The sequence below is a fragment of the Lytechinus pictus genome, chromosome 16, assembly GCF_037042905.1.
Source record: "Lytechinus pictus isolate F3 Inbred chromosome 16, Lp3.0, whole genome shotgun sequence".
NCBI lineage: Eukaryota > Metazoa > Echinodermata > Echinoidea > Temnopleuroida > Toxopneustidae > Lytechinus > Lytechinus pictus.
Window position 1 is genome coordinate 24565872 of NC_087260.1, and position 19758 is coordinate 24585629.

The window sequence follows — 19758 nt, forward strand, 5'->3', positions numbered from 1 at the left end:
TCTCATGTCACACAATTTGCATTGCAGGACAGAGTTTTACGACCATGATGACAAGCCCAAAAAGTCTCTTCCAAAATCAACTACCGTCGTAAATAAGCGTGCGCGTCCTCAAACGAAAGGTCGGGAATAAGTCGAAGTGCGAGGAAATATATTTGGTGTATATTGACTTAAAAACGTTAAACAGACAATGCGAGTACCGGGAACAATGAAGACATCTAGGCCTGAGCAAAATAAAGTTATGAAAAAATTTTTCTTATGTATTATAACATAACATTATTATAAAATAACATTATAATGAACAATAATTTCTTCATTCCCACTACGTTTCTCTTCCTTTCTCCCTCTTTTTCTCCTCTTCCCCGTTTTTTTTTTTTTGGCCAGCCGATGGGGGGGGGGGGGGGCACGTGCCCCCCATGCCCCCCCGTAGTTACGCCACTGAATTAGCTTCCATAAAATAAAAAATAACGAAGTGATTTTCCAAATAGACAAAACCTATATATAATTATTTACAGTTCTAACCGGAATAAAAGCGGAATCGGCTCTGAATCGTAATAGATAATCGCATAACAACTCGGATTACGACTCTGAGCCGATTATTCTTCAGAGAAAACGCATGGAATAATCAGATTATATTGGGTATAGCATGTGGAAGTGAAAAGGTGGTGTATAGTCGGCTTTCGGGGTTTGAGTCCCGCTGTTGCACTTATCTCCTTGATTAAAGGCATTTGTTCTACAAAGGCCCTAATAATGCTAATATTTATGTCTGTTATTTTGTATACATTTCTATTTGATATTATGTGTCCATTTCGTTTTTTAAAACATATTACCAACGATTATAATAGGAATTTTGGTTTCGTACTCCTTGATATGAATTAGCAAAGAATATAGCAAATTCTTCTAACAATATATTATTAATAATATATTATTAACCAAGATTATAATGAAAACAGATTAGCAATGAAGGAGGTTGTCAAGAAAGCAGAGCTTGTAGAGTGCAGCCCAAGCCTGGTGCAGCCTCCTTTAAAAAAACATCCTTAAAAATAGTAGACCTATAGACCAACTTGAACTCAAGTACAACAAGATGACAGCTTTTGCATAAAGTCATTTAAATGGGTATTTAAAAAAAAAAAAGATACAACGATGTAGTATTTAGGTGCTCTCTGAATCGGTCAGTTACGCTTCGTGACGATTGGATGACCGACCATGCACCTTGACCTTTGTGGTTGGCTGTTGCAGAAATGGTGGCTTTCAAACATGTTATGTCACACAGTCATGCACGACATTGACACTTGATCGTTCGAAGCTATTACGTTATTCCCAATGTCATACACTCGATGGGTTTGGAATCAGCTTCATTGGTATGACTGAAGTCCCAATACGCATTTCTGATTGGTTGAAAACAATTTTAGGTTTGAAATTTTGTGTTGTTTGATTGCATCTATTTTTGGAACAGACCCCTGGAATCATTTATACACAGATCGGTTGTTCTTCGGTTGCAAGTCTTTTACGACCGTGTTACGGTGAACGACTGTGTTACGGTTGTACTACGGCAGTACTGCTGCAGTACTACGGGTCTAGAACGCTCAAGATGACCATAACTGTATGGCACCTTTAGCGGGAGGCGCATCCTGTTTCATTTTCAATCTCATATATGTATTCATATGATGGTGGATGTATCGATGATTTATATTGATTGATATGATTTCATTATCTCTTTCCACAGAATCTTATCCGGGAATGGTATCACTCTATCCGCCATTAGACAAAACTTGTTTGAAAACATGACGTCGCTACTGACATTGTGAGTATATCTAGACAATGTTTATACTAACTTCAAAGCGAGTTGCCGGTCTTTTCATTAATATTCCTCAGATTAAGCGACTTGATTTACTGGTATAGGCCTATAATGATATGCTGTGTCGTGGTGTAGTAGTTTTGACTCTATATTGTAATCCGAGAGTTGTGGGTTCGAATCCGTGGTAGGGGTGGGCTCGTCAAAAACACACGCGGAATCACGTCAAGTAGTTATTCGAATTACGACATGACCTAAAACAAAATTACTGTGCAACGATTAAATTTAATGACGTTAATTAATTAATGTCGTTACGAAGGCCATGCATGCGGCAAATCGAGTGGATACATGTCAATTGTGTTATTAGTCATGTCGTAGTTTGAATTTCTACATGTGTCAAATAATTACGACGTGGAGCAAATTCCGAATTAAAGTCTCTACTTCAAATGGATTAAGGTCGCGACGTTGAATCAACCGATGAGATCGGTCATAACATTGTTCTAATCCCACTCTGACTGATCAGTCTAGCTTTGTGTTTCATTGTTTTGAAAAAGCAAAGACCCCCCCCCCGCCCCACCTCCGTCGAATAATTCATTATGAAAAGGTTCGCTTATACAGCAAAGTAACAAATGGATTATGATGGTGAATTCCATTTAAGGGTTCACAATCCACAACAATAAACTACGCCTGACTTATAGAATGACGTTATACACCGGTCATCCGCATTGCATTAATTGTTTATAAAATTATTATAGTTGCATTAACGGTCAAAGTGACAACCAAGTGCCCATATGGCGCACTTAGATTAATGCAAAGTGATGAAAGCGACGGAATTTCCATTTATCTTAATTCATTCATAAGCGGAACAAGCGTTGTCAATATACTCGCTTTGTTCAGTGTTTTATATTCTGTTGGACAATGTGATTACCACTGAAATGCGTTTCTATTCGAAGCCAGACCGATTAAATATTGAATATCATACAAATTGACCACGGGGCAAAAGTGCATGCTTTAAGAAATATATCAATATCGAAATAAGTTATAGGCCTAAAATGGGCTTTGGTCAAGTTTTACACATTGACCAGAAATTTAATAAGGATAGGAATAATATAAAGGGCACGATTATCGCCTATACATCCTCCGGAAAAGCCATCCGTTTAAAAGTGATTTTATCATATTTACAATCGTAAAGTGAAAATAACGTCGAATCACTGGCGGATCCAGCGGGCCGGGGGGGGGGGGGGGCACAGACCCTGGATCCGCCCCTGCGTTAATACATTGATAGAATAAAAATTGCTTTAATTAATATTAGTTAAGAACGATTTTGGGATGTTGCAATACTTATTCACTACCAAGAAAGGAATTTTAAAGACTAATGTTGGTACTGGACATACGAAACAGTGGTCAATCTTTTTTTTATCAACAAGATCAACAATGGTTGGGCATAATTCTCGGTCGAAATGCAGTTAATGGATGGTGACGCTACATAGAACCAACCCTCCCCCGTTTAACGTTTTTGAGCTTTTATTGAATCGACCTAGATAACTTTTTTCCTCGGTCCAAAAGTTGAGTAGCCCGTTGAGGCACAAGAAAAATTGCATTGCAAATGTCATCTCTGTCACATTTCCAATAAAATAATCTTCTAATAAAAATAAGGATGATTCCACCATTAACCTTAAATTTTAGTGTAACACACGATAAACATCAAATTCATAGTAGTTCGATTCATTTCTCGTAATTGTTCGTTGAAAAACTACATGAGAGTATTTTTTAAAGAGCCCAACTCGTTTAGGATGTTAAAAAATGATTACCCATCCCCCTTTCAACACACATCCATCGAAGAAAAAATTCACATAACGTTGGGGATCAACCGCTGTTTTTTTAATATATATTTTATAGACATCACCTCTTTTATATAGGCCTATAGTTAGAACAGGTTGCATTGATATTTGGTATCCAATAAGTGTTCTTCCAGCGAGGTTATATTACCACTTCATACTGATAGCTTACACCGCGTTCGCTACCCTCTAATTTTCGCACCGACTTTTTAAGTAGGTGTTCACCTATAGCTTGCCTCGTGATCCTGACAATAATTTGATCAAAATTTCTGCAATGAAATCTAAGTAGACCCGTAAGTGTATGTTTTTTGTTTTATGGGTAGATGAGGTGTGTGAATGGGGTATAAACCCAGATAATTTGATATTCCGTTCATTTTTTGTGATTTCCATAATTTTCATTCACGATTTAGGCCTGTTCTTCCTAGTACATGAGGTCGTGGTCAGAGATGGGCGCAGCTGCAACCAGGAGCGTAATTGGCTAAAAAGTTCTAAAAACGAACCGCGAGCGAGCAAAAATTTTGAGCCTTTTAAAATAAATAAAAATATAAATTTGTGATAGATTTTGACATAATCTCAACAATTCTGTATAATATTTTTCCCTTTTCCTTTCCATTTTGGCTCAAATACTACGCACTCTAAGAGGATTATGTTAGAATAAGCAATATGTAAGTAAATATGCTACATGTTTTGGAGCAAAATGAAAATGTCATCAAGGGTATAGTACTGGTTATTCCAGTGATGATTATTAACATTAAAGCCTTCAGTTCTAAACTAATCTTCACGAGTTGAAAAATGTCTGCTTATGCCCTTTTTTTTCAAAGCAGAATATATACAGATCTTGACTAAAAACTTTAAGCATTTAATGTTCTTGTTTCTTTTTTAATAGCTAACACCCGTTCATTTTCTTAAATAATCTTAAATTCAGTGATTAGAGAAAGGCGTCTTATAAAATAACTTTTTTTTCCAAAATTAGATTTGCTGTCGGCAAAAAAGTTGTTATATGGTATTCGTCATAAAGATTCAGGATTATTGTGTAATCAATGAAATCTTTATATTATTTTCAAATTTTAGAATAACTTTTTACTTCGTTTTAATTTCAAGAAGGAATGGAAAATACTGTTTGTTTTTCTTATAGTGCCCTAAGTTGGGATGCTAAATAAACTACAATTTTAAAGGATTGGTTAAATATCGGGGTTAGCATTTAGCATTCAGTTTAACCGTTTAGATTTGATAATCTGTCGTTAAATACACGGCTGACAAAAGATTAATAGTTGAAAGTATATTGTTGGTTAGGATCTATTTTGGTTGAGTTTAATCATTAATTATGGTGGAACATATATTTACCAGTACGTTGTTTACTCCTATAAAGAGTGCATTTCTGAATTCAATAATTTCCACATTTTCATTATATTTGGGCGTGTATATGCGGTGATATAGTTGAATGGTCCCCTTGGATAACGAAAATCAACAAATAAAGCGCAAAGTGATACCTATTATGTACGCTCTGATTTTGATTACTGGCCTAATGACGTGTGAAAAGAGAAAGAGAGAGATAGAGGGCAGATGAATACCAATTTTCTAAAACAGACACACAAACAAAATCTTGTGTAACCTTGGGTGGGTCAAGGATTTTAAAGAAGGGGGGCAGATATCAAGGATTAAAAAAATGTTAGCTTAAAACATGCATGATTCGTGTGTTTTATCATGATTTTATCAAGTAGGCCTATTTTGTACCAGAGAATACAGAAATACATATTGTCCCCAAACCTGACAAGCAATCATAAGAAAGATAAAAAAAGAGAAAGGGGGTTGGATTATCGATTATATAAGGCACCTCATATAGGGCAAAATTTGAAATTCATGTAAATGGAGGGGGCACATGATCACCCCCCGATCAGCGCGATGTGTATAACAGTTTACAATTTGTCTGTATTCATTGATGACCTTTAAAATTATAATTTGTATTGTATACGATAGGAATGATTAAAGATAATTGACATGTAGCGAAGAAAGCTGATGAATGCAATAATTACAGGACAAAAGAAACGGTCTGGTGCATAGGTTATTAGCCTTGCTTTTTTCAATAGCCTTGCGGGTTTTTAATTTCAATACCTTGTATATTGAAAACGGGGACAGACACATTTTTTTTTACAATGAGAGATTATTGAAATCTAAGATCGTACGGTTGTGAATGCTTTTGAAGTAGACAAAAGGTCAAAATTGGTATGAATGAATTGTTTTATTTTGCAATAATAGTTTTGTGGCTTATAATTATGACCATCACCACCCACCTGCCAAGTGACTCAATTATGTGAGTTATGATTTGTCCCCCAGGTGACCCTCCTTTTGAGTCATGCGAGTCAAATTATGAATCAAGTGAATCAATTTATTTGTCTTTATGGCATTTTAAAAATTTGTGATGTGTAATTTGTATTTGTAAGTTGTATTGTGATGCACATAGGTGTGTCATTGTGTTTCATATCACGCATAAGAATGTCAAAGGACAAACTTATGTGTGTTATTTCTTTTATTTACACTCTAAATGCAGAAGAGCTAATCTAATCAAACTCCTCTCAGAGCGAGATGAGGGATCGCCAGTCATCTTGGAGTGGGAATTACATCGTTTGAGAGTGCATTGCAGCTCCTTCTGGAGTGAAAAGTGTATATTTTTAGACATTTTCGCTCCAGATTGGAGCTATAATGCACTCTTAAAATATGTAAATGCCACTCCAATACGACTGGTCCATCGTCTCACTCTGAGAGGAATGTGATTTAGAGACCAGGGGCCCGTAACACAAAGTTTAGCAATGATCGTAGAAAATTTTTCTACGATTAATTCCATAAACTACAATGTACAATCAATCGTAAAGATCAAGCGTACGATCAATCGCTAATCTTTGTGTTACGGGACCCAGATTAGATTTTGTTGCGTCAGTTGAGTCTCACTTATTTTATAGGGGAAGAGTTTTGTGTCTTTTATCGCAATCCCCATTTCATTAATGATATTTTATCACAATTATACTATCATCGTTGTTGTTGCACTGTAACGAAACTTGGATTGAATAAAACGGCATGCCGTCTTTTTTTTTTAACCTGTAAATTGGTTTGCATTATATATAAACCTGACTTCCTTTTTATTCTTCATTTGAACAGGAAATGAACATTAAATCATTAAAACAAAATAAAACAGTAAAATGCAACTTCTTACGTTAATTGTTTGAAAATCTAACATTGCTCTCTAAAATGTGAAAATAATTGTTTGAAATGTTAAAGAATAATAAAACAGTTCAAACCAGGCTTTCTAAAATGTGTAAAGGTTGTTCAATTTAAACTGTTTTGAGAGAAAAAATATCTCGGCACTGTTGGCTGCTCTCCTGAGTGTCGCCACTTTCAACTGACTCTTATAAAAACAATAACAAGTCATTATTTATAAAACGGTTCATAATATTTAGGCACTTTTGAATTTTTTCGGGTGCAAAGCTGTGTATTGTATAGATTACGCCTGTTTGTTTTTTAGATATGAATTTCCAGTGACGTACTTGGAACTTGTCGTCAGAAAAAAAAAATTTCTGACGAAAAAAAGGGTCATCGACATTCTATCTGGGGGGGGGGGGGGCTCAATATGCCCCTACCCGTATAAATCTTGTGCTAGTAGTTTTAAAGTTCAGATAACAATGTTCAATTTCTAGTATTTTTTGTTTAAAAAACCTTCAAACATTTTATGTCTTTCTTTCTTCCTTTCAGGGATCTCTCCGAGAATAACATTACCTCTTTGGAAAGGGGAACGTTTGACCAAGGCTTGCATAGACTTCAATACTTGTGAGTGAGAACAATATGGCCTAAATATCCTAAAAATCGGTTTTATTAATTGCCCCTCATAATTGAATCACCACCTAAAATATTATTGTACAATTAATAGTGAGTAACACCACTGGTACGTGGTATAACATCAACTCCTTGCAGAAAATCTTTGCTATAATACAGAAGACATCGATAACAATAAAATAAAAAGACCTTTCAGAATAATTCATTTTTTATAGTATTATATTCATTTATATATTGATTAGAATGTGCACCCTTTTTTTACCCGGACACTCACAAGTCATGTTCATGCGGTAAATGAATGTAAAAGGTAGAAGGAATAGTTAAATGATTACAAACGCAAGGATTTCCATTAGCATTGATTTCGAATGTCTTAGAAAATAGGACCTGATTCTAAGTGGAATAACATCTCTATTATGAAGCACCAACGTGAGAAAGGTCTGGTTAGTCCATCTTTGTTTTTAGTACTGAATCTACACTTCCTTGTGAGTATTTGACGGAAAATACAGTTTCAACCTTTAATAATATTCAACGGTTTCAACCTACAAAGTTCTCAATAGTTATTACATCCCCGAGCACAAACTCGGATCCATATAATAACACATACAGGAACAGACTGAAATCAAAATTTCAGTTTACTGCAGACATGGCAGATGTGTAATTATATACACAGATTGTTACCATTCAAAAAATTTGAATGGCAACAATCTGTTTATATAATAAATAAAATAAAATCACTGGAAACAACTACATTTGATGTATAGTTCTTTCGAGTGATTTAATATAATTTTATTTCTGTCCCCCTAAAATTTCAGGTATCTCAGGAGAAATGACATGAGATCTATTGAAGATGGATCATTCATTGGTCTACCGAAGTTACAACGATTGTGAGTTGGTTTAACCTGAATGGATTATATTATATTTATTTACATTTGAATATTGATTTTCCAAATAATTTCAGTTCGGTTAGAATCAAAGTCACTTTTATCAAAAGCATATACGACGATTGTGAGTTGGAAAGTCAGTTACCATGATTTCTTTTAAAAGTATTAATATTTGTAGAATATTGATTTTACAAATTGCCTTTATTGGTTGGTGATTTTTCTTTCAATATATATTCGATTTATTTTAGCATGATTTCTGTGAAAAAATTCTCTCTTTAATTTGAATATCTGTGCAGACAGATCAGTTGGTGCAATAGTCGCTATAGAGTACAGTGCTATGTAGATTTTAATGATTACATTTTCTTTTGAAGTTCAACCCTTTCTTCTTTAATTCTTGCGATCTTTTTCATTTAGATTACAGTTTCAAATTCATAGTTAAATCAATATTGCATGAAATGTCTTTGATATTTTCCTTTTCTATAGATAACATTTTATTACAGTGATTTCATTGCTTTATGCGGGCTCAGAATAGTTTACCTCTTTTACCAGCAAGTGTAATACAGTGTATACATACATATATATATATATATATATATATATATGATACAAATTTTGGCATTTGTATAAGCCTGTCACTCTAACAAATATTTTTAAAATTTTATAGAAATCATTTAAAGTTTCAAACAAGTTTAAACTTTTAAAAGATAGTTCAAACAACTTTTTATTAGAGTGACGGACTCAAAACAGCGTTCTCACGACGCACGACATCAACTTTTTTTGTCTGGAATTTCACTTGTATTATTGAATACAGATATCTAGACAGAAATGAGATCACTGTGGTTCACAGAAATTATTTTAGCAACTTGAAAAATCTTGCTTGGTTGTAAGTATTCTGTGTATTCATTCATTCATTCTTTATTTTTTTTTTTTTAATTCTTGGTTTATTGATATATTCTTGACTTATTCATGTATCCTTAATTTCATTCATTTATCCTATGTTTATTTATGTATTGACATATTCTTACTCTATTCATTTATTCTTAATTCATTCATGTATTCTTAATTTTTATTTATTAAATTTATTCATATTTTACTATATTCATGTATTCTTACTCTGTTCATGTATTTTTCATTTATTTATTTATTTATTTATTTTCTTTTTCATATTTTATATTTTTTTCTTTTGGTTTGTTTGTGTATACTTCTTTCGATGTTACATATTTGTAGAAAATTATATGACGATCCTGCATGTACGATGCCAAAAGCGACATCTTCTGCAATATTTGTATTCATATTATTGATCCGATATAGCTCACTAAAATAACCAAAGCCATGACACCAGCATGGCCATATCGAATGCAAAGTATAACTGTACACTGTAAAAACTGTGGTGTTAAAATGACACCAGTTGGTGTTAATAGAGGACCACACCTTGAGGTATTAAAATTTCACCCTAGAGTGAACATAACACCAGAGTGTAAATGTAACAACCAAATGTGTTGTATAACACCTCTAGATGTTAAACTTACACTGTTATTTAGCACCGGTGTAAAATAACTGGTGTGGTCCCCTATGCACACCGGTTAACACCACAGTTTTAGCTGTGTATAAAAGTGCATCAGTCCTTTGAAATCGTGATAACCGATTTTTCATTTCATTACTGTCAATTCCAGAGAAACATTTCTTTTGATTTGCTGATAAGCACAATAATCTTCTTGAAACAGTGCTGACTTAGATTGCTTTGGATTTCATTCTTATTCATTCTTTTCACTATATTTTCGTACGCAAGTCTCTTTTATTTCATGGAAATACATCTATACTGTTTTGCCTATTTATTCTTTGTTTCAATTTCTATCAATTAATTAATCTCTGCATTGATGTTTTCATTTTTGTTTCATAGTTATATGGCACATTATACATGTTATATTGATGTACTTTCTGTTTGCACTTTTTTTTTGCAATTATTTTAAATGTCAATGCAAATTCACCTACTCAGTTTTATTATATGATTGCTTTTTGTTCGCAATCAACATCTTATGTCTTTGTAATTTACTTTTTACGTACATTTCAACCTGCCTTGAACCAGTATAGGTTCATGGACTTGGTTTCGCTTGTTACTCTTTCATTGTTTCACTTTGTTCATTTGTACGCTGCTTTTCTTTGAAATAAAGAAATGATTACAATCAATCCTTAGTTTGAATAACAATAATATAAAAGATGGAGCCTTATTCAACAGGACATATTCGTTTACCCTATAAGGGATTTATTCAATGAGTTCTTGTTTTCATGAAATCAATAGGCCTATAATAAATTTGAAAATTTTCCACAAATTTAAATCAAACAAATGTTCATATTTTCTAAACCTTTCGTCCGAAATGTAAAAAAAAAAGAAAGAAATGAGACCGCATACGCTGAGATAAATTTCATATTTTTTCTTTTGCTTTTCTGTAAATTGACCATCTCATAGTTCTCCGATGGATCAGCTTCTCTCTTCTATGCAGTCTTACCATCTCTTATAGCCAACATAATTTATGGCATTTAAACAACGTTATTCGCTTATTTAGTATGGCATTGTCTTGCTTGCAAACATTCGTTTATTTAGTTATTCATTAGTATTTCGGGGAGGGTTTAGGCCAATTATTTAATCAATATATAATTCCCAAGACCAAAGGAGGGGGGGGGGGGTCACATTTTCCCGAGGAAAAAAAATTACAAACAAAGAAAAAAGTTTTCAACCAAAAATGAAGGAAATTTCGTCCACGAAAACATTTGACAAGCAACAACAAAAAAAGAAGAAAAAAAAGGCATACTTGTGTTTCAACGGCATTTTTACGTAAAAAAATTAATTGTGCCACTCAAAAGGGGGGCACGGGTCGGCTGTGCCCCCTCTGGATCCGCCAGCTGAGTGGTTCCACAACATCCTTAAAACCTAGTTGTTCCATCCACATGTAGACATTGATCCTCAAAGAGTTCGCCATTGGTGTCGATTCTGGGCGACAAGGACCATACAGTCACCAAGCAATCCTGTCGTCAAAAGACTGAAACGTAATTTCACTTTGCACGTAACATTTTGTGCGATTTGTTTGTTCAAGGTAGTTTGTAATATATGATTATGATCACTATGTTACGTTTAATGCTTTTTATTTTCGTTCATTAATAGAATAGAACAGAATTCGATTGAGTTGAAATACGTTTGATGTGTGATAATAAATTGTTTTATTTCACAGAGATCTTGGTCACAATGATATAGAATCGATTGAATCGGGAACATTTCAAGATCTTGGAAACATCACGGACCTGTGAGTATACCCCCTTCCGATCGGATTATTATTTAAAATAAATAATTATATATACATGTACCATTTAAACTTGTTTTCAATGACCTTTCAAGATCCTCTGAAACGTCAACAGATCCGAATTAAAAACAAACTTTTGCTACAATCTCTGGCTTCCAGGCTGTTATTAATATTGTATACTCGTCTTGAAAATAAGTCATTTGCATGGCCATTTTATTTCATAATTGTACAATAATAACGAAGAACAATATTTTTTTTCCTTTATTTATTTATTTATTTATTATCAATTCGGCAATTACAATATACAATAAAATTTCAACAAAATATGAATAAAAGCAGAGCCGTAGATGGGTACATGTAGCTTAGCTGCCTGGGTATGGGAAAAGCTAACTTGATAACTGTGACCCGAGGGTCTCCCTCCCCGACCAAGCTACATGTACCCAAAATTGGTCTGTAATAATAATAATTGATAGAACATTAAAAGGAAGATAAACACACAGATAAACCTTTTGCCTTAAGTGTGATGTGTCTGATCTCACCCATTCCCGTTTCCATCCCCTCTCTCTCTCTCTCTCTCTCCCTCATGTCCACATAATTTCTCTCAGGTCACAATTTCATAAGCTCCTTCCTATTAATTACTATGAATATTTTTAATCAAGTGACATTTTATCGATCTTCTGTCACACAATCCACAATAGGTTACTTCGGAATAACTGCATAAGCATGATTGAGACAGGAGCTTTTAGAGGTCTCGACAAGATTACCGGAATGTAAGTCTTTTGAACCCTCGTAATATTTCATAAAATGTAATTTAAGATATCCCTAATTATCAGCCGTTAGACAATGGAAGAATGCCATGCCCTTAATTACTTACATAAAACTCTAATATGTAACTTTTTTCTTCGATCTTTACATCTCTCATTAAATATCCCATGGAACTCCACAGAGCTTAAAGTGTCACTTGTAGCACATCGATCTTGAATGAACGTCTGAAGATCTAAATTAGAAGATATCATTTTATCAAGAAAAGTGGCAAAAGTCATCTTTAACCATTTGCGCGCTGATGTTGCAGTGTTGCACATTCGTACTATTAATTCAACAATCGTAATTATTAGATTTTTGCCCCTACCATCAAATTAGATAAGCTAATCATGGCTGTACGCAGATTTTTTTGCGGGGGGGGGGGGAGGGCAGCACGCGTAAACTTTTTCGAAAAAAACTTTAAAAAAACGAGGGAGCGAAGCGACCGAGCTTGTCATTGGGCCGATTTTGCCCCTTTAAAAGTGGAATCGAAGGATTTCTTGCATACTTTTGTTGAATTTTGTGAAAATTTTCAGTAAAAAATGTAAGTTGTGCAAAAAGTTACAAAAATCTTGTTTTTAGGTATGTGTATAATACACCTAATTTTGAGACTAAATAGGAAATATTAAACCGCATTTTGCGATCATTGTGGTATCTTGATAAGAATATTATACAGTGTGAATATTAGGGTGTTAAATCTGATACCAGCTGATGTCCCATTGGGGATCACAGGTGTGGATGCAGCCGGATTAGACATTCTAACACCCTATAAATCATGCCAAAGAGTGTAAAAGTAATAACCAAAGGTGTTGTATAATGACACCCATTTGTGTCATAAGAGGATCATATCCTGAGGTGATAACATTACACCATCGAAATCATGCCAAAGAGTGTAAAAATAACAGCCAAAGGTGTTGTAATGACACCCATTGGTGTCATAAGAGGATGATATTCTTAGGTGTTAAAATTAAATCGGATGTAGAGATTGAACATCACGCCAATGAGTGTAAAAGTAACAGCCAAAGGTGTTGTAGTATAGGTGTTGCAGGTCAACACCAACACCAACATTCATAATCGGAGTAAAACGATTGGTGTCTTTGTACAATCTACGCCATCAGTTTTGCTGTATCCTGCAAACATAAGCAGCTTTAAACGTTAAGTGTAGTTTTATTTATCTCATTCAGTTTAACAATACTTGAAAATAATAGGCACTCATCTATCAAATAGCACTTATGTATATTTTCCAGTTAAAGTAGCTACAGAAGAGACATTTTACAAAAGGTCTTACGATTTAAATTATCCGAACTTTGATGTGATTTTTTTTTAAATATTGTTCTTATATGATAAAAAACAAATTTGTATAGACACTTTCAAGATATCTGTGAGACTGTGACTGAAAAAAAATCAATTAATGTCAAATGGAGATTGATGTAATATTATTATAATGAAAACTTGGGTGATGTTTCGCTCACTTTATTAAAAAAAAACTTTGGGAGCATCGAATAATGATTTTCTGATGCAATTTATTAAAGGCTTCATTTTTATAACATATCACACACACAGGTGACAGATGGGATCGAGCAGTTCAGATTTGTAAAAGTCAAATCAATGTTAACCAATTCCTTTCACAAAATTTGTTTTAATTTGCAGATCTTTTACAGATAACAAGATCAACGAGCTCCATAAAGGAATGCTTGATGGACTATCAAGTGTGGAATGGATGTAAGTTCATACCCTCATCATTGTTTTGACTTGGTTATGTTCCATCGCACAATAAAAATTTTAAGGAAGAGATAATCAGAATTGTGCTTTACTCAACCCAGAATTAGTTATATGGTAGCCTCTTGAATGCATTACCGGATCTAAAGCAGGGGTATATATTATGTGCTGAGTATCGGATTATATAGGCTGTAGTAATATGTTGATCTAAATGTTACGCGCTATGGTATAATTTTCCTTTAATTAATTTTATGACCAGCGTTTCTTGTTTATAATCTAGATTTATGATTTATGACGAGCAATGATCGTACCTTCCTCAAACCCCATGCATATTGCCCTTCAAAGCAGTGTCATTATGGTCATTATCATATTTTTTGTATTTGTTTTCAGATCATTTAGACGTAATCCGCTGTCGTACATAAAGCCTGGTACATTTGACAACACGACACAAATCAAATACTTGTAAGTTTACAAAGAGATATGCTGAATACAGAAGTAAGGTTGGTATTTACTTTAACGCATTTTATTAAAGCAAGATTGATGTTCATCTCATAAGGAATATAGAGAGAAAGCAGGGTCACAGAACGAAGTTGGCTCAGTCGGTAAAGCGTCTGCCTGTCGAACCAAAGATTGTGGGTTCGAGTCCACCCCGGGCGGATGACTGAAGCCAGTGCGTTGTGTGTAAACGTCTCTCCTGTTCCATAGATGCAGGCTATGTTACAGTTACAGTTGAAAATACCCTCGGATAGGACGTTAAGTGGAGGCTCCGAGTAGAGGAGAGTCACAACCTTTGCACGTTAAGAACCCACTCACCCACCGGGGAAACCCCGGTTTAGTGGTCGACCTGCAATCGCCCAATCAGTCATATCGGGAGGAGAGACGTGCGGGTCATAGTGATTCAGTTCGCTTTTCGCCTCCCAGGCACAGATGATGCCAAAAAAACAACAGTAACAATAATAACACTTCACAATCCTCCGATTCAATGTGAATAAACAAGCAAAAGTTTATAGGCTTATCTCAAAGTTATATTCCTTGTAATACTAGAAGTTATGATTGATGAATGTTTGAAGGAAACGCACCCAAATTGCTGATGAATAAATCTGTGTGGAGCTTAAATACAGTCTGTTGTTTGCTGAAGCCATAATTTCATGTTGTAATAGGCATAAATGGTATAGCACACAGCCGCCAACGAAAAGGTAGTTTTCCTAGTAAAAGTGAAACAGAAGATATGTTTTTTTCGTACACAAAACAATAATTTGCAATATTCATCTTGAATTATTTATCTTGTTTTATTTGCAAGACTACTCGTGGAAGTTCAACTAAACCACCTGGATCCTGACATGTTCAGAGGGATCGAGAATCTCCAATATCTGTAAGATATGACTTCGCGTTCGTTTCAATTATTGATCGCAACTTGTTAATGCAGTGCCCATTATGATTAATAAGTACAGTACTTAAAACCATCACTCTATTCATAACATATTCATGCATGTGTTATAGGACTTTACCATTTCATGAAAGATTAACCTTCACTTATGCTGCAGTCACATTCCCCCACGGCGGTCGCACGGCGAGTCGAAGACAGCCGTTTTATTCATTTTTATTTGTGCGGCCGCCGTAGGGGAAATGTGACTTCGCTATTACTAAGATACGGCGGAAGGTTCAGACAAAAAAAAAGATCTGCGCGTGCTTAATCGGAAGAAATTAGGTTGGACCATGCGCAAATCGATTTTTGTTTGAACCTTCCGTCTGCGTTGCCATCCGTACTGATTTCGATAGCGCCACTTTGTCTTCAGTCTTTGCTAAATAAAAGAACATTGAGGAACATTGATCAGAAGTGACCTCACAAACACTTAGATCCTTTAGCCAGAACCTCTGCCCAAACGTGAACTGGGAGGTGTTTCATAAAGCGGTTTGTAAAGTTACGCACAACTTTTAGCACGATTGGGTCTTAGGTGCTACGTGAGCTACATAGTAATAGTTTGGCCCAAGAAAAGTCACCAGTCGTGCGTAAAGTCTTGCATAACTTGACTCGAGCTTTATGAAACACCTACCGGTTGTAGTAATGAAAACAAATTAACATCTGATATAGATTTAAAATTTAAAGAGCATAGGTAACAAGTGGTATTTCTTATAATCAATTCTTTAGATCCACTGATGACTATCGTCTGTGCTGCCTCTTTGATAATAGCGATGTCTGCTCTGTAGCACAGATGTCCTCTCTAGATTCCTGCACCAGACTCATGCCTAATACTGTCCTTCGAGTCGCCATGTGGGTCCTAGGATTGGGCGCCCTCTTCGGCAACACCATGGTAATCATCTTGCGATGTCGTAATAAGCGAGCAACGAACACGAGAAACCGCGAACAGGTATTCTTCATCTCGAATCTAGCCATCGCTGATTGGATCATGGGTATCTTCATGATCATCATCGCATCAGCTGATCTCTACTATGGAGAGTATTACTTCCTTGACGCGCCACACTGGAGAAGCTCCGGACTCTGTAGATTCGCAGGTGTCATCGCCATCTTATCAAGTGAAAGTTCTGTGTTCTTTCTGACCATCATCACCGTTGATCGTTTCCTGAGTGTAGTGTTCCCGTTCAGCAAATTTAAACTCCAAAGCCAATCAGCGCGCGTTTGTGTCGTCATCACGTGGGTTATAACAACCATACTGAGTCTGGGGCCCGTCGTCATCGGCTCTTTCGTGCCAGGGTTCTACGGATTGTCTGACGTTTGTATCGGTCTGCCCCTGAGCGTGGATTCAACAGGAACGGGAATTCTCGTCTACGATTACACCCTAGCTATCCCAGTCTTTACGCCCAACAATGATGGGAGCCTTCAGCCATCTTGGATTTATTCTATCGTACTATTCTTAGGAATCAACCTCGCCTGTTTTTTGTTCATCCTCGTCTGTTACATCGTAATCTTCATCCAGGTGAAGCGGTCTGCAAACGATATCGGCAAGGAACGAAGCACTGGATCTCCCCAGGAGGTGAGGATCGCCATGAAGATGGCTCTCATAGTCGGCACTGATTTCTTGTGTTGGATGCCAGTCATCATCATGGGTATCCTCTCCCAAGCAAGACTGGTGGAGCTTCCAGTCTCCCTCTACGCATGGTCGGCAGTGTTCATCTTACCCATCAACGCCACCCTCAATCCATATCTCTACACATTTACAGAGTTTATTGGCCAGAAGCGGAGGAGAGCTAACGTGAGTCAGAAATCAATGATGACAAGTAGTACAATGGCTTCGAGTAGAAAAGGCGAATACGAATCAAGAATGTAAAGTTGTAATATCATCGTCTCTGAAGCAAAATTCAGAGAGTAGTCGTAAATTCCTAATACTTTCTGATATGAAATAAGACAGTGTTCGCTCAATGGTTTCATTTTGTTGCATGTTTTCTTAATCATTCTGCATGTGGTTGTGCATTTTTAACCAATTATTTTAATTGATAATGACAAACTTTGGCCTACTCCTTGTCGCCTGTTTTTAAAAGTGACAAATTTTTAGTTTGTGTAAATACGTTAATACTTTGGTTTGTTATGACGATTGATATGTGTGATCTTACTAAGACAAAACTGCATAGAAACGACGGCATATCTTAGCTACATATTGGATGTATTGTGTGAGACGAAGACTGTGGCAGTCATTACGAATGAGATCTGAATAATTATGATGAATGAATAAGTGTTTGGTTCTGCAAGATTGGAAAACGGCTTTAAAAACGGACACATTCAAGCGTTTTGCCCTGCACTCAAACTCGTTTGCGAAAAGCTTTAATATGTCATATCTTAATGCTATTTTCCGATAATCTTGTGAGTGTGATAAATATGTGAAAACCCTGTACACATCCTTTGTGATGAGGATGTATTTTGTAAGTATGCTTAAATAAAAAATGCGTTTAACATTCCGGCTGCAATCAATGCAATATTACCGTTGTGACATGTATTAAAGTAGTATCTTTGTTTCAGTGGTTAGATAGATAGTGATATTCTTGAATAACGCTTAAACTATAAGAAGAATATTTGTGTGCTTCTGTGTCCACCATTTTCCTTTCGCCCTTTTGTTGTAAACGGTGGGGTTTTCTTAAAGTTTAATTCTTTTGAACAACTGTGAAAGAAAAGTTGAGTCCTGAAAACGGGTCATAATTTGTTAGGTTTTATATTGGGCCTTATACTAGTGCAAAATAGCATAGGCACGATAGGATATTGTTCACATAGATTACTCGATATCATAATAACAGTATAGATTATGATCAAAAGAGATATCCTTTCAGTGATCACCATTACTATATTCAGTACTCCAATCCACCAATTGGCTATTTAAGCAAGATCTTGAACCGATATGAAACGACCACTACCCCTGGTGTCGTCACTCTGCCCACGGATGTGGACATAGGCCTAACGTTTTGGAAAACAGTATTTGGATTCGATTTAGCCGTGTTTTACGATCATTTTCCGCCATTAGTACAGTTGCAAAGACGCGTACTAATCAAAATTGGCCCCAAACACCCATATTTTTACGGTTTTTCTTTGGCTTCACCACAATATATATATATTCTTTTGCAGAATATTGCGGCAGAAACCATTTTTTTTTAATTTCCAATCTCGAATAAAAGCCCCCAAATACCCCTTTTCAGATTTCAGGTATATAGATCATTAAAGCAATGCCCTTAGAATAAAACAGCACGCTCTATTTTTTTCCTGTTTCCAACTTTAATTGAAGCAAGCCAGACTCAAATGCTCCAAATGGAATGAGGGTCAGGAGATGGAGAGAGAGACACTTAAAAGTATGGTAGCAGCGGTGGGAAGCTAAACCCGCTCTAGAATGACCGGGTAAGCTAATGGAAAAATAAATAGCTTCAACTACTCGCGTCTCTCTCTAATAATTTCTGAATTTACGTTTCAAGTAATGTACAGTAATGTAGATTTTCCAATGCTTCCTAACTGTTCTTTTACCAATCAAGCACCCCATTCCCCAATTTCCAATTCTATCCCTAGTTTAAAGCAAGCTCACCTTTCCGGCTGGTTCATCAAAGGTTCATATTAATGAGTGTCAATAGACGTCATCTGTTGACGAACTGAGTCGATTAATTTTACTTTCTGCAAATGAAAATTGTTTGGAAATGTTTAAAAGAAAAACAAAGCGAGCCTAGACCATGGATAAACTCGTAATCATGCACGACTGTTTCAATTAGGATGAGTACATATATAGATACAGCCTGACACGGACAACCATTAATGATAGAGGTAATCATTTATTTTATTTATTTATTTATTTATTTATTTATTTATTTATTCTTCACTCGTTGGTTGGATGACCCTCTTCAGCCACAGGCTGTTCTTCTGAGGGGTCCAGTGTACACGTTTAGAAAATACAAACATACAATATACAAACAAATACATAATTATAGAAAAGAAAACATAAATCAATCCTATACAAAACAACTTACGACTACAAATTACAACTTATACAAATAAAAAAAAAATGGGATAGGGGATGTCGGGGGGGGGGGGGAGCATGCAGTAAGGAGGAAATTATAATAAGTGTTGAGCTAATGTGGTCCAAAGCTTTATATTGAATGTAGTAAGAGAGGTTTCAGGA

At 35.5% G+C, this 19758-nt stretch overlaps 1 protein-coding gene across 1 annotated transcript in view; it reads left to right on the forward strand.

Moving 5' to 3' along the window:
- LOC129279321 (G-protein coupled receptor GRL101-like) overlaps window positions 1–19312 on the forward strand; it is a 33949-nt gene extending 14637 nt beyond the window's left edge. Inside the window, exons 5-14 of the mRNA XM_054915410.2 lie at window positions 1724–1801; window positions 7375–7449; window positions 8268–8339; window positions 9148–9219; window positions 11564–11635; window positions 12331–12402; window positions 14084–14155; window positions 14543–14614; window positions 15453–15524; window positions 16302–19312. Of these exons, the coding sequence (XP_054771385.2) occupies window positions 1724–1801; window positions 7375–7449; window positions 8268–8339; window positions 9148–9219; window positions 11564–11635; window positions 12331–12402; window positions 14084–14155; window positions 14543–14614; window positions 15453–15524; window positions 16302–17439 (1795 nt within the window). The 3' untranslated portion in view covers window positions 17440–19312. The remainder of the gene's footprint in view (window positions 1–1723; window positions 1802–7374; window positions 7450–8267; window positions 8340–9147; window positions 9220–11563; window positions 11636–12330; window positions 12403–14083; window positions 14156–14542; window positions 14615–15452; window positions 15525–16301) is intronic.
- The last annotated feature ends 446 nt before the right edge of the window (window positions 19313–19758 follow it).